The sequence below is a fragment of the Micropterus salmoides genome, unplaced genomic scaffold (assembly GCF_014851395.1).
Source record: "Micropterus salmoides isolate LMB-PRFRI ecotype aquatic unplaced genomic scaffold, ASM1485139v1 Ms_hic_scaffold_1, whole genome shotgun sequence".
NCBI lineage: Eukaryota > Metazoa > Chordata > Actinopteri > Centrarchiformes > Centrarchidae > Micropterus > Micropterus salmoides.
The window spans coordinates 34,307,339-34,323,721 of record NW_024040040.1 but is presented as its reverse complement, the minus strand read 5'-3'; the positions used below and the strand labels follow the sequence as shown (position 1 = coordinate 34,323,721).

General features: G+C 40.8%; 1 protein-coding gene across 7 annotated transcripts in view; it reads right to left on the bottom strand.

Annotated features, from left to right (window-relative positions):
* Positions 1–12,852, bottom strand: part of col11a1a (collagen, type XI, alpha 1a) — an 85,494-nt gene extending 72,642 nt beyond the window's left edge. For 5 of the 7 annotated variants that reach the window (XM_038725026.1, XM_038725001.1, XM_038725043.1 and 2 more), the window contains exons 1-4: positions 12,477–12,852; positions 7,316–7,480; positions 6,576–6,789; positions 4,142–4,304 (exon numbers count right to left, since the gene is read on the bottom strand). In XM_038725026.1, the coding sequence (XP_038580954.1) occupies positions 4,142–4,304; positions 6,576–6,789; positions 7,316–7,480; positions 12,477–12,591 (657 nt within the window). In that variant the 5' untranslated portion in view covers positions 12,592–12,852. The remainder of the gene's footprint in view (positions 1–4,141; positions 4,305–6,575; positions 6,790–7,315; positions 7,481–12,476) is intronic. The other 2 variants (XM_038725010.1, XM_038725052.1) reach the window with 2 other exon arrangements.
* Between the last annotated feature and the right edge of the window lie 3,531 nt (positions 12,853–16,383).

The window sequence follows — 16,383 nt, the reverse complement described above, 5'->3', positions numbered from 1 at the left end:
ACACAGTGAAAATGTATAATATGTGTCTATTATAACATTATTTTGAACTAAATGATTTTTTGGGAGATTTCTGAATCTCTCAGTTTTTGACTGCTGACAGCTGCTTGACCACTCAAAGAGCTGCTTTGAGTGGTCCAGTGGTTGCTGTCTGTTTAGAATCAGAAGTCTTAAATCATCATCACTACTAAATCTGAAATGACTGAACAGAATTCTTTCAATTTTACTGATGTTCATCACAGCTAAAATACACCAGTACAGCCACAAAGTCAGTTTTCAGCACAGAAATAAATGGTATGACGGTACCGAGCTCATGACGTCATACAGCATCTTTTTCTATTCTTAACCTCATCCTAAGCACAGGGGACCATGGGATATAAATACACATGAAAGGGGTCAAAGGTTACATCAGTGCACAGTGAAAATGTTTGATTCCCACAGAGGCGCTGCATGAAGACAACCTCCATGTTGCATAGTCATTATACAGCAGTGTTTGGTTTTGCTGTGATACAGCTTTTTTTGCATTTTCTCTACTAAAATACAATTACATGTTGTAATTACAGGGTGGGTGCAGGGCATTACTGACCAAATCAAAACACAGGTAGTAGTCACCATTGGTCCTTTTGACATACCTTTGCCCAGGGCAACATACATTTAGTCCAACCAGAGCTAACTGTAATTAGACATCCCCATACAATAATTAACCACTTAGCCAAAGACTATACAGTACAGTTTCCCTTAGAAGAAACGAGAATTAAGAAACCAAGTAAAGGCAAAAGGAATTTCCACACCAGACAGTTGGTGGTCAACTCCCCAAAACATGACATTAAAAGATAATGACAGATCGAAGCTAATTTAAAATATAACAGCTAAGAGAGCTTTAAAGCAGCTGGATTGTTTTGTGTTACTATAATCTGTTTACAGCGATAAAAAGAAATTCTGAAACTCCATGTCATATTCCATCAAAAGAGAAGAACACAAAAAGAATGCCCTCCTCATTGATTCTAGGTTTGTTATTAGCTATCTAGGCTAGCATTTTGATAGCAATATCCACCACAAACCAATATGTTTTTTTGTAGACAAGATGCATCTTCTGGCTGGTGGTGTGGCATCGAGATATAGAACACCAGACCTATCTAGAACTAAAGGTGAGACACGCCGAGTGTTTGTTATCCAAAAATAGAGGCATATGTGAGTGAGCTCGATTAAGACAGGTACTGTCAGCCAGGCATGAATAGACGGTCTCATGGCTCTGGCACGGTAGAGAGGCCTCAAGTTGGGGAGGAGGTGGTGAGCAGAGGAGAATATGCAGGGAGGGGAGGCGATGAGGAAATGGGGAAGGCCTAACGGGGCAATGAAAGACTCCCATTCATCTAAATTAGATCCCTTTGCGACGGTGGTCGCCTCCAACCTGGGGCAGGTATGGCATGAATAGACGTTTATGAAAAATGCAGGTCAGCTTGTGAAAACAAATTTCAGAGTTTGAAAAAGGGAGCAAATGTTTTATTATTATTGAATGTATTAAATATTACCCCTGGAAAAAAAAACTGGCCAACCACAGTGGTTACAAAAGGGGACTAAAAACTTAACTTTGGGAGAAACTGTAAAAAATAGTCACTGCATTTCGTACATTCCTCCATTCTTATACATAAGTTATACTGTAATTAAATCAAATATAGTGAGGTCTGCGGAGAATCTGCTATGGTACAGCATTTCCTGGGCATTCCTTTGAGCAAAACTGATTTTACCAACACCTTTGTTTTCTCATTATAACCACTGACTTAAATGCCAAAGTATTTCCTTCCCCTGTATATCCCAGCACGCATCGGGCCCTGTGGATCTCTGAGGAGAGCAGGGACAGAGAACAGACAGCAGACCTGTTCCAAAAACCACACAGAGAAGACCCTGTTAACTGACTTATGGCTCCTATTTTCAGCCCCTCCACCGGCCACCCTCTGACTGGACACACTGTTTCATACAAATGCTGGCTTCAGTGCCCTCTCATAAATCTACTCAAAACTGAGGAGATATGAAAGCAAAGTTGCACCTAAAAAAAGTCCCTAGAACGTCTTTGCTGAGTAACATGAAACAATAATGTCACATTTGAGTAACATCCATACTGCAAACAGATTTAATATTTTTCCTAATGAAGGTAAAAAAAAGTGACTAAAATAATATTCTTATTATCATACTATCATCAAACTGATATAACGTATATGCACTATATAATGGCAGCACCTTTAAAACAATTATCAATGCTTTTCTATTAAATATAATTTATATTTTATTTAGTCATCTGACTTGTGATAATCTTGTCTTTTAAATCAGCGAACACTTGCATGTCATAATCCAAATGAACTCAGTGCAGCACCAGGTCAGACAAAAGTCCAAAGAACAATTTAATGAGCAACACAGAGAGTGAAAAATGTTAAATCTTTGTGCACATACACAAAACGTTCAAGGCTCTCTGTCCCCACGGCGATGACAAGGCATGCTAATAAAAAGGCTTAAAACAAGAGGAGCAGCATCAATCATTCAAACGCGGCATCCGAATAATGACCAGTTATTCCTGCTGCCCATAAACATACCAGCACTCTCTCACAAGCAAACACAGCCCCCATGCAGCCTTATAGTGACCTTTACTTCCCACCAGAGAAGACCACAAGTGCCATGACAATTCAGCCATTGTCTGTCATTATTTACATTCGCCTGACCCCATGCCAGCTTCCACCTTTGGATGAACTGTGCCTCAAAGCAAAAGGTTCTAATCACTGACTAAGGATGTGCAGCGGTAACGTACCTCAGATCTCAGAGAGTTGCGCATTATTAATTTAAAGTTTGATGGTGAAAGATGTAGGTCTGTATGTTATTGGTTATTGGTGCTCATGCTAACAATCCAGTTCCACTTATTCTTAAAAAAACAATGTCAGATTGCGTCAATTTTCCAACCAATATGTGTTATACATTTCAAAAAATAAAAAGTATAAAAACAACATACCTACTATTACACATACCACTTGAAAATAACAGGACACCGTTTTTGCCAAAGCTGAGGATTGAAAAACTTGGTTTAGTGCAATTAATTCGATACTATCATGGCTGCCATCCTGCCATTAATCTAATCAAGAAATCCATTAATTGCTAGTTTAATTCAACCACTTCACTCCAAGTCAATTCGAATCAGATCACATCATATAAAATCAGATTAAAGTCAATCCAAGAAAACATTTCAACAAGGCCAGTTATTTTGTTACAGCTTTAACAAAGGAATTTGAGAAGTGTGAGAAATTTACTAAAAGCTTGCAATGATCATGTACAAAAAAAACTATGAATAACAGAAGTAAACTCAGAAGACATTTTATAACCATCTATTTACAGTTAGTCCCTGCTGGAACTTTTTGTGTAGATGGACAGCTGATGTGTGGATGAGCTTGTCAGGTAAGTAACATTTGTCACAAATAAACCTCACAGTCATCCAAATCCCAATAGCACATTCTATATTATTTCATTTTTATGAACTATTTAGCTGTACAGTAATATATCATATACTATTTTACATATTTGTGCTTGCTTGCAATCTACGTATGTTGAGTGGGATTTTGAAAGGCTGCTCAAGGAGCAAAAACTACTGTACAACGTGCTTTATGGACCACTACATATAACCTGAGCTTCATTGATCAAGTTACTCATGTTGTCAAGTAGTAGATCAAAAACAAAAGCTAAACACTTCTTTTAGGACTCTTCTGAACTGTTTTCAATCTACACTCAAGCATCAGCAGCCTAAATAAAAGGCCTCAGATATCTCAGAGATAGCTGTGATAGCCATATGAACTTCCTCATAAAATCAAAACAATTGCAGCCCTCCAGATCCACCCTGGTTTCAATCATCTCCACATTCCATTCGGTAGCATCAAAGGGGTCCAGGGCTGCCTTCATGGGACTTAAACTAAAACCCCCTTAGGCAAAGCACTTCAAGCAACGTTTGAAATCTGGTCACAGTAAATACCCCTACCAACGTTTCAGTCAAAGATGGTTGTTGCGTCATTTCTGATCAATATGCCAATAAGTAACAAGCAATGGCGCAGCTTAAGCTTTTCAATCATAGAAGACGTGTTCACACAGTCCATCACACTGAAAACTTTACCTGGAAAACCTCCTCATCCAGGATCCTGGTGCCGAACACGGTGATGCCATTGGTGCTGATGGAAGCATGGTCACTCCTGAGGAGTTGTTTGGTGATCTTCTTTTTACAGTCTACGATGATGGTGACCGTCTTCTTCTCCACGCTGATGGCCACGCGGTGCCACCTGGTCAAGGACACAATGAGGAGAGGTGAGAAATAAATGAAGCCACGGCCAATAACTGTTATTAAATCATTCTCAATGCCACAGGGCATCTTAAGCCATTGTATCTGCTTATTGTGAATGTATGATAACTACTGAAATCAGTGAATGATGTAAAATAAACATGCAAAAATGACAACATTGAGAACTGATTACATTTTATGGAAACCTTAACAGCACTTCTAATAGGATTATAATCTGCAGTTTATCCATCACAACACACCTCAAGGAGAAAGAAACTCAGAATGCTCCGTTGTACGGTGTGATGCATTACAGAAGCTTAATGCTCTAAGAACCATGAACTTCAGAGTCATGTATATTTCCATCGACAACACCCATAGATGCAAAGGGTTAACCGAGGTCACACGTGAGTCTGACCCCTCCCTCGCCTCTGGTCCATTTGCCTCTGCACTTAAGGGCTATTGCATACCAGGCAGCGGTGGACCACATTCTTGCCCCCACACTCTGGCCTTGTTTAACACGGGATTACACTCATTAAACTCCAAACTTAATCCTCCTTCTGGGTTACTCGGCATGACAGACATGGTGAACATTGTGGAAAGTGTGTGTCAGGATCCAGGAAGGCCTGCCTTGCCAGAGCAGGAGACACACAGTCAAAACATTGTTCTGAGGTGGAAGATGAGACTTGGCACCACTGTAGCTCAAGATGAATATAAGAAGCGTTTATCACAGATACAGATGTATATCTGATATTATATTATATATCTGTTTGGTAAATCTTGTTATCAGAAGACGATAGATGACCAGTTCCTTTTTGACCATAGAGACTTATTCCAGGGCAGGCGACGGGGCTTAGAGGAAAATAAATGTGCAACAGTCTCTGAGCTTAGCAGTACAGCAAGAAGGATTACTTGTATGACTCTTTATATGGCAGAGAGGTAAATGTTGATTTCAATAGGTACATTATTATAAGGAGAAGAGTAACATAGTATTGGAAAACGCAGTCTTTTGAAAAGCATGTTTAAAGAGCTTAACTAAGATAAAACTGACAGTAAGGTGTGACTGAATAGAAATCCTCCCATTCACCTTCCCTTTAAATAAAAAGATAATGCTCTTTTTCACCTCATTAATATCATCATTGTGCCTCTCTTTTCAAGCTTGGCATATGCTTCTCAGGAACAATGAATGCATCCACAGGGATCGCGTACCGTACGCAGCCTGAGCTGTAGTCACTGAAGGTTTAGACAAGGCCTGCAGCTGGAATGCACCCAGACCAACAAGAGTTAAAAATCCTCTAGAGAGAACATTGCTCCTTAGACAGTGGGTCACAAAAACTTCATACTGGATAAAACAGCCCTACGAGACTACCACAAAGCTGGCTTTGTTGCAACCTGCATACAAAGCAGAGTTATTATTGACATGAGACTCTTGAATGATTTACCAAGCTTCCCTTCTATCACGATAACTGTGCACATTCTAGATCTCCTTTTAAGCCAGTTTGGGTTACAAAAATATTGTGACCAGGTTATGAGTTCTTTTAAAAGCTATAAATAATAAATGATCCTCACATAGCATGTTCAGCAAATGAAAAAAAGTTTAATAACACAGAGGAGGACTACTATTTCAAATTATGACTTTTCCCAGCTGCGTATCTGTTTATTTATCCCCCCGATGCCCCTGCACACAGGCTCATGTCATCTTAGCTGAAGCTCTGAGTGAGAACTCTGGGATTTCTGAACTTGGGAGCAGATAATCAGGTTTATTCTAAAAGGTTAGGAGCGTTGTTTCTGGTTTGGTGAGGTAATCCAAGGGGGTAAAGAGGAAGTTTAGGACTGCCCCTTTCCCCTCTCTAAAATAACAGAGGCAGTGAGTTCATAGATGAGGTCAGGTTGCCCATAGCAGTCCCTGCTGTGCCCCAATAATCCAGTGTCTCCCTGTCTCTGACCTGTCTCTGTGCCCACAGGCCCCTGATGGGATGGATAATCCAGTCATGAGCACCTGTGGTGCAACAATGGGAAGATCTGGGTTGTTTTCTCGCTTTTATCAAGAAGAACAAGTCAGGGGAAAGCAGTTTAGTGTAGGAATGTTTTAGATTTGGTAATTAAACTAGTTTTAAGATGATCAAAATGACACTGAAATCTCCCCACCTCTAATAATAATGCATATTCATGTATACTAATGAGAAATTTAGTCAAAATACACAACAATCTATCCCGCGTTTACAGAGACAATCACATGACAAAATAAAATAATGATGTTTGAGATTTGACATACTTTCCGTCAGCAAGGTTGAGGTTACGGAACAGAGGGTAGTCCTCCGGGTCTGGCTTGCCAGTCTGATCCTCATACAGGAAGACAGGCGAGCGTCCCATTTCCACGCCCAGCTGCTGGACTCCCTGACTGTTGTAAATGGACAGCAAGAAGGACTGGAGGCCGAATTTGGGGCGCACTGTGGTCAGGATGGAGAAGTCCTCCGGAAAAACACCTTCTACAAGGCCAAAGGAGGAGGAGTGGAAAAGATAGGTGAATGAGTTAGCGTTATTGTGACAGAGAGCACTTCCAACATGACTGAATAATTAAAAACTATATAATTTGTTATATAGTATTTCGAGGCCTCAGCTTCAGTTTTCTCATATAAGTAATAATCAATGATTTTTTGTTGTTGTATCACACTGTATCACTGATATATAACACAATACTGATGTGACCTACAGCCACTTAATAAAAATGTTTTTTTCATTTTAACATTGGCAAATTTTGAGACATACTTTTAATTTTGTTCTCTGTGTGAGGCACAACATGCATCATCTAAATTATGAGTCTAGTTTAGAGCTACAGGGATCAGCTGCATGCACAGAGGTTCAGTTCTTTGCATGTATAGGCTAGATTTTTATCTAAAAGATATTGGGGAGGCAGCCTTGCCTCTTATTTAATAATCAGAGCAGTCACAGAGCCGAGACAATCACCAGTTCACCCATGATAGTTGAAAGAGGATAAAGTTAGAGAAATCTTACCAGGGAATAACTGTGTAGTAGGGGCACTAATCTGGACCTGCTTGGCAACTCTGTAAGCTGAGTCCGGCTTTGATGCTCTTCGGTTTGTGCAAAATCCTGATGTTTTCGTCACTCCTTCGGGGTAATTTTGAAATTCTAATACTTTTAGCACATCCACTGGCTCTGCTGATCAGGGGAGCAAATAAAACATCAGTTAGATCATAGCAATGGTTTTTGTGTGCTTGGTTCATCAAATACATATCGTAATACATAACGTATATTATTTTCAGTTGGTTATATGGTTTGCGATTCAGATGAAAAAAAGATTAACCCAGCCTAGTCTGTGGATGAGTCCCTCATCATGACCAACCCATACCAGTAATGATATGTGTTTCCCTATAATAAAAATGGCACTATGCACAATTGTCATAGTATCTATGATTAACTTAAATAACATTTACTCAGTGATAAACACCCCCAGTTAACATGTCTAAATAGTTATGGTAGGAAATGCTGCATTCCTGTGGCTCTACCGGCTCATCTGACAGGAAATGTCTTGGTCAAGGCCAACCAAAGAGCATAATGAACAATGTGCAGAGATCTGGTTCTATAACACCTGGATAGGTTTACTCTGATAAGGGTCACCAGAAGCTCTCCGGTTTTCCATTCTCTTCAATCTGATGCACTTAACATAAAGGAGCCTGTGTGGCCTGATGGTGCCAATGGGAAAGCCTTATAATTATGCCTCTTCATCAAAACACCCTATCAGTATAAAACATTAGCTTTGGGAAAATTTTAGGGGAGAGACTGAAGTGCTGCAGTATATTGACCCTTTGTTAGGTGGGACAGTTGTACCTGTTCCTGGGAGATGTTTTACTCTGCAAGGTCCAAGAAAAAGTCAAATTCATGTCACAAACGAGACCATAAACATTATCTACACACCTCACTTCATAACAGTACAATCCAAACTTAACAATGCAAATGTTATTCTATTGTTTTACATGACATTTTGCTAAAAGAGTTTAATACACATAGTAAGTGGGAATTATGAATAAAGCCCCACATGAAAGCTTGAAATCCATATATTAAAATAAAAATGGTCACTCACTTCACTCTACAGAGCTGAGCAGACCTCTAAAACAGGAAACACAATGCAAGATTGTTAAATGTAATAACACTAATCCGTTTTAGTGGGGTAAATAAGCATGCCAAGGTGTCTGAAAGTATCAGCAAGCCTTTTCTGACAGCTCTAAAGCCACTGTTTTGGTTGGCATGTAGAGGTCTAATCACTCTGAAAGTTTCTTTAACGTCTTGATGCAGGGGGATCTTTAAAAAAATGTTGCTTTCAACACTTTTTGGTCAACATTCCTGCAGTGGCAAGGAAAAGCTAATTAAGAGCCTGTTTCATTCTGTTCAGAAAAGCATGTGGTTTGGGGACAAGTCCCTGTTTCAAAATGAATCTATTTTGACTGAATAGGTAGGTCCTGCAAGCATTTGCTTGTACAGATGGTTTGTCCAAGATCACCAGATAATCAATGCTGATTACACTGCTATTTGAGCACACCATTGAGACCTAGACAAAAATCATCCCATTGCTGTGATCTGATCCTTATCAAATTATTCATTCAATGTGTTTTGCTGCTTGCCTTCCATAAATATTAAATCTTTAAGTTTTCTCAGCTGCCACCTTATTATGCTGAAGGTATTTTCTACATCTGGCACCTTGCACAACACCTGTGATTGACCAGATGACCATCATGATGATGGCAAAGAGAGCTGGTCTGCTCCAGTCCATAGTACAAACCTGTAAACTGTACACTGTCCAAAAAAAGCACACCACTTTTATTCGCTCAAAAGCAACCTGAAACTGGAGGCAGAAATTATCCCTGTATGAGAAGTTTGGGTTGGATGATTGAGCTCAGTAAGAGTACTTGAGTGTCCTCCCTGTCTACCTGCCACAATCCAACTCACTCCTCCAAGTCGAGAGCAAAACCAGCAAACTGTTACTCTGAAGGAATGCCATCTCTAAGAACATCTTGGCCTTTTTTTGGAGCTTGTGAGGATGAACCAGCTACTTACTTTGGACAGTGAACTGAGGACCTCATTGTGAGTTCCTGTAGGGTTGCTTTCAGTTCAAACTCCACGACTCATATGTTCCAGATGTGGCAGTTTGGCCAGGCTACGACCCTCACACAGGGGTGCTGAGAAAACGTCAATACTGGCCAATCCATTAAGGTGGCCAAATGAGTATGCACAGGTTTTAAAAGAGTGCATCTGATGGGCTGGTGTGAGTTTGCCCTTGAGGCTGAGCAAACAGGCCATATAGCTACCAGGGAGAACTCAGGTGGCATGGAGGGACGAACCTCCCTTAGTCTGGAGAAGAGAGACAATTCAAGCCAGCCCCAAGACCAGGCAAAACAGCCTCTGCTGCTCAATTGTTGGATCATCCGAACATCATTATGCGAAAGCATGTGGGGAAGGGAGGGGCAGTGTGACACATTACCATAAGAAATATATCATCTCCATCATGTTCACAGGTGTAAATCGATGTAAACAGTGTGTTACAAGAGATAACATCACACCATTCTTCGGGCTGAGGCCAAAAGAAGTCTGTCTCAGCTCATCCTTTACCACATCATATGCAAGACTTGAGCATAGTGATCTCATAAATCCCCCTCCTGCTGTGTCATTTCCAGCCCTTACATCTTTACAGAAAGGTGAAATTGGCTGGTAAACGGAGGAGGACCTTTTCACCTGCAGCTCCCTGAGACTCTAATAATATCTTCAGCCAGAATGCCCCCCAATCCCCTCCCCACTCTCTCCTTCCTTCAACTTCCACCATGCTGTCGGCTAAAACAAGACAGCTTTATGCTGGTGTCATTCCAAAGAAACTTATGCAGAAAACTTATGACCTATGCAGTGTTTCAAAGCATTTTTCCTTCCACTCTTCCCGCCTTGCTTTTCCTCTCATTAACTCCTTCTACTGTATGCCTCCTTATGAATTTCAGAGCATGTTATCATGTAGTGTTTGAATCTTTTTCCTAAATCACACCAGGTGATGTAATTTCTTGAAAGCCACTGTGATCATCCCTATTTCTGAGTTTTGAATTCCCAGCAATAGCACAATTTCTAGTTTTGTGTGGAGGAAGACAAACGTGTGATCCAGCAACGATTATAAATATGTGACAACTACACAAGACAAAGAGCTGGTTAGCTGATGTTCTGGGTTGACCACGTTAGGGAGAGGACTCTGAAAATCCTAGCTTTGTCTGATGGAATGCACATCTGAGCCTGAGCCCCGGGGGCTAAGAAAACGTGTCTGTACACTGCTAGATGGAGAGGGCACCCTGCAGAAACTGCTTCGACTGACTGAGCTGAACACAGAGCCTGCAGCAGAATATTTAGGATTTTAAAAAAAGAGGCAAGAGTTGATGAGACTGGAAAAGTGAGATGTTTTAATCTGAAGTACAATTCAAATCTGAACTATAAGGGTATAAACAAATGACTGTAAAAGGAGGAAATTTAAAGCTGGAAATGGATTAAAATAAAGATAAATTGTACAATAACACCAGATTGACACACTTTTATTTCTTGCTTTAACGTCACTAGTCATTAGATAAAAAGGTTGAGACATCCAAACACCTATGTGTTTATGAAACTGTTCCAAAACCCATAGCGTAAACTAAAACAAGGCTGAATTTGTCATTATGGAGATACAAGAGGCATCTCTACCCTAATCTCTGTGCAACAATAAATGCTCACAAAGTTGTCAATAGGCCAAGGTGTGAGGCCTATGTAATCCTGAACCCTGTGACTTGTGGCCATTGTGGCTCCAGGCTAGGCCCATATGCAGGGCTGCTCTTTGAAGGCTCTGAAATCATAGGGAAGTGCAACAAGGACCGTCATCAAATGAATGCTCAGCACTTAGAGGGGAAGCATTCCCACCAACACAACACAGCCTTGTACTGCAGCCGACCAAACATCTAAGTGCAAAGTTGAGGGGAAGAGCTGGGCACCAAGGGGAAGGGTGGGGGGGAGGGGGGCGTTGCACAAGACAACTCTTGGGCTTCAGTGTGGACCAGGGCAGTGTGGAGATAGGGTGAACCTGCCTGACCACTTAGCCCCCTGCATACCCAGAGGGGCTTTGCATTGACAGATCCACTGAGGCCTTTGTAAAAATGCTTGTCACTAGGATACTACATATTTAATAGCATACCAATCGTATAAGCTGACAAAATGTCATTGTATCTGCAAAGATTATTGGTTGTCTCATAACCTTCAATTAGCCATCCATCCTGTGTAGTCTGTGCTCCTCTTCACATGGAAGGATTACATCCACTGAATTAATTTATGAGAGGTGGATTCTTGTGGAGTATACTGACAATCAGGTCAACATACAAAAAACATAATCACAGCACTCTTTAAAACCACACATCTCAATATCCCATCAGGCTGACAAGAAATATATGATTACTTGTTAGTGAGTAGGATAGATGGGTCCAGTGCAATTGGGAATTTGTAAGTAACATAAAAAGTCCATGCACTGACAACTGTCCGGAGTCATCAGGCAGGGGAAATCCACCCTGCTAACCGTGTCCACATCCACCTAGCGGACCACAGTTCAAACAAAGACCTTTCTTTCTGCCTAAGTGAATCTTAAAAAGCAAGGAGCGCTGCTCTGTTTTCCTGATTCTCTACAATCACATACCAGGGGTTTAGGATGAATTTAATTAAGCAAGGTGTTTCATGTTCTGGGCAGACGCTTCCCACTGATGCGTAAAAGTAGCCCGCGGCAAATTTTGTCTTAATGAATATAGTGCTTTTGGCCAACAAAATATGTGCACCTCAAGCAATTACCCATTGCATGTAGCTACTGTAAGCTGCCTGTAGAACAGGGTTTAACTGTCCACTTCACTACAGTAGTGAGCAGCTTGTTGTTTGGTGGCTTCCACACAGCGCTCAATCCTACAGTAAAGCGACATTACCCCATATACTTGTGACTACTTTGTTTGTGGAACGGGGAAAATCAGAAAGAAAGCAAACATGACGCCGCTGTGTCCAGGTAAATCTGTTAATCCCACAATCTCCATCATCAGTTACCGAGTTTCCCAGGCGGTCGCCGCTCCGTCCCCTTTCGGTCACATAAAGTTCAGTAGAGACGTTTGGTCCCTAACAATCTTACCTGCTCTGACATTGGTAGCCTGTAGAGCCAGGATTAAAGTGATGAATGCGGTTATAGTGGAATCCATAAGCCACCTTTTCGTTTTCCACCTTGTGGACCACCTTTGCATCTCCATGGCCGGGCACCCACAAGTGAACAAAACTTTTGGGCGACTTCAGGTGATTTTTAACGACGTCCCTTCCACAATCCTGAGTGATGATGGAAACTGTCCTACAAAAAAGCCATAAGTGAGGAGTTTAGCCTCTTCTCTCAGCCACACCGAGGCCCCCGATCCTCCTTCCAAGTGCCCAGCCTTCACAGTGAAGGTAGTCGGGCTTTAACCAAAACGCACAGAGTGCAGTCGGTACACTTGGTGCGTCCACGGACGGGAGGGCTGGGCAAGCTCCACAAACCGGAGCCACGATTACAGGGAAAAAACAAGTGAACCAGCCCCCGATTAGCAAATCACGGGGCTGGAAATTCTCCTTCGGGTCCACCCATTAGCTTTGTAATGAGCCCCGAAAGAGGAGAAAAAATTAAACTGTGACAAAGTTGGGAACGACCTGGGAAGGATGAAATTACGGATTTGTACATGCAGGGTCTCTCTATAATACTGATAATAGACTCAGGCCAATAGTCTTACACCACTTGAGCAAGTGCAGATAACTGCTATTTGCAGCATGAATACAGTATTTAGTGAGCAAAATGATTGTTAGAACATTTCTACCATAATAGGCCTACACTCCCGCGAATCCTCCTTGGCAACAAAACATATACTTTAAAATGTAAAAAATTAGGTTATAATATCACAACCACACATATTGATGCAAAACATAAACAAAGTGGTAAACAAGTAACAAACACAGTGATGAGTTTTATTAGCATGTCGGTAGTATGGAATCAGTGCAGTTCAGTGGTGTATCACTTGGCAGACAGCTATAGTCCAGGTGGCTGATAACTTGTATTAAAAGTAAAACTGCCATTATTCCAAAAACAAATACAATGGCAAAATACAAAAAAATACAAAAATACACAGAAATAAGAAAGAACATAGAAAGCAGTTTTTTGATCTTACAGGGTCTCGGGTAGCAAATTAAAGGAGACACCTGAATAAATGATTTCCACCACCATCATAACAAAACCAATTGAGGGAATATCCTTTGGAAGAAATGTTTTCATCCCTCCAGTTGAGTTTCAGAGATTTGCAGAATCTCATGGCAATTTTCTTGTGACCTTTGGTGAACAAAAACCTTTACTAAGACACACCATGCTGGTTTTTCCTTTAGTTTGTCACCAGTATATGAACTGGAGATATATTAATAATGTATAGAATGTATATTCCACATATTTTCACCTTCTATCAGCCTGTCATGTAATAAAATTGAGTATCCTCAACAATACATCCCGGATTACAACGTAAATTAAAAAACCTAAAAAGACATTTCAATTTTGTTGCTAATTTTATTATTTATTTTTTTACCCTTTGGCCAAATATATCAGACTTTCCTTTTCAGTGAATAGGTATACAGGGACTCTATGCCTTTAAAAGCCATCTACACTGTGAACAAATGTAATTATTTGCCAACAGTGTGAGATAACTCCACTTATTCCGAGGGGTTTCTCCTGTTTCAAGGGTTTCCTGCAAATGAGTGTGTGAATATCCTGAAACAAGACACAATTACGCCGGTTGACCGAAACACTCTCTTGGTCAACCCTAAAGGGTGATTGCAGAGAGATGAAGGATTCCAGGGATCCTCATCTAATTGTCTTTTAGAAGAAGGGGTCAGTCCAGAAGACAGTCAGCTCCTTGTATCTCTTGGCTCACTTCAGTGAAGGCATGGATCCTGACCAGGCTCTGTCTGTCAGCCAGTTCATCCTTCCCAGCCAGCCAGACTAAGCCTGTTTGCAGCCAAACAGTATCAGATGCTCCTCCTGGATGCCCACTGGCGGAAAGCAGAGCCATTTCTCTGGGACGAATTGGTGTCTGGGCAGAAAAGGTTTCATGCTACATCTCATCCTATCAGAGAGCAGGGGCATTCCCAAAGTGGGCTCCAGTGTCTTCCATGGGTTCTCGTGGAGTGAAAAATCAATGGTAAAAGGAAAAAAGTAGTAGTTCACTCTCTTTACTATTATCTGCCATTGATAGCCTTTGCTTTAGACAGTCCGGTGTGCACTTCAAAGGACATATTAGTAATAGCGAGTCTGTCAGCAATAGTTGATACATTGAAAGATACTAGCGTGACAGCAGCAGATGGCGGCCTCATGGATAGTGATTCGTGCATATGATTTGAAGTTTGCTGGTTTGATTTCCTGTTGGATGAAGAAAATCTGGACAATGAGAATGTCACATTCCCCTTCATTCAAGAAATGCTGCCAGTATACTTGCCACCAAATAAACCACACTTCCATTGTTAGAGGTGGATTGTGACCAGCGCAGCAGTAGACCATAATATAACCATACTGCAGCGTTAGGAGGCATTCAGGTATGTAATCAGTTATGGCTTTATTACTTTTTTACTAGCTGCTGTCTGAGTTGTAGCATGCAAAATTATAAGTTTATGTGGATAAATGCAACAGATGATCTTGATAAGCGATTGATATGTGATTTAGACGTACAGTTGTGTCACAGTATTGCACAGTGTACATTTTGACTCAGTAACCCAAATTCTTTTCATTTAAGAAGTTAGATTTTATCAGTTTCAGAACTTAAATTTTGTGACAATCACCAAGTTTTAACAGTTGATTAGTAATCATTTGTAATCATTATAATTATATAAAATGCAAAATCTGTGTCTAAAACATATAGTCTCACTCAAGTATTCTCCCATGATTACTGCCAGCATGTGCCTGTAATTGTTAACAGCTGTGACTATCATGACAATCAGCCTTTGTCCAAAATTGTTACTGTCTCCACTAATGAGATGGCCCAAAAAACAACAGATAACCAAGCCAAATAACAGCTACCAGACAAGTGAATAATCTCTCTGGCAATGCAGTCTACTCACTTACTGTCGTGGCAGTTACAATTAATGATTCTGTACAGTAACTTGTGTTGTTTAAATAACAGACGTACTGTACATTGCTTTGTATCAAGTTTTGAACTGTACCAGATTTTTGGTATTGTACTGCTGCCATTATTTTGAGACATATGTGCCTTCCGCTGTACTTTTTGGGGCCTCAAAAGGCCGTTTCAAAGACCTGAAAGGTGAGATTATGTAACCTATGTTTTAAACAAGTCTTACATGTGCTTACAAATGTGTTGTAATGGCAACTGCACTGTCTTTTGTTCAAGGAAGCATTATGCACGAGGCACTGCTCAAGATCAGTCTAAATGCTAGAAGCTGGCTCTAGACATTAGCTTAGCTACTAGCTATAGCTAGTTCACCTAAACCAGGTACGGTTTAGAAAGGAGACGGTTTACAAGAGTAATTTCCTGTAGCTGTGTCACGTGGGTTTTGGCCTCACCCCTTTAGGAGATTTGCGTGGGTCCCTAGTCTATTCACTCAAATGGGAGAAGTGGACATAAGCACAGATTCTTTCGCCCCATAGTCACCGAAGTAAAGGTTGGACCCATTTTTCACATTTTTTTACTGACGTAAAATTGCATTTTTCAGACAAATCAGGAGAAAATTTATTTTGTTTGAGACCTGTCTGCCTCAGCATCACACTGAAACTGGCAGAGACGGTTCAGAGAAGTAAGTTATAAGTTATATTAAAGTTAGTTATCTTGCACACACAACCCTTTCATCCATCCACGCAACATTCACATCACTTCCAAATGAGGTGGGGGAAGAGGCGGGAGAGGCAACCACGCCCACTTAGGAGACAGGAAGTGTATACCAATTCAAACCATTGTATACCAGCTTGTAACGTGTCATCTTCTGTGACATAGCATCTTTGGGACCTTCATTGTCATGGCTACAATAAT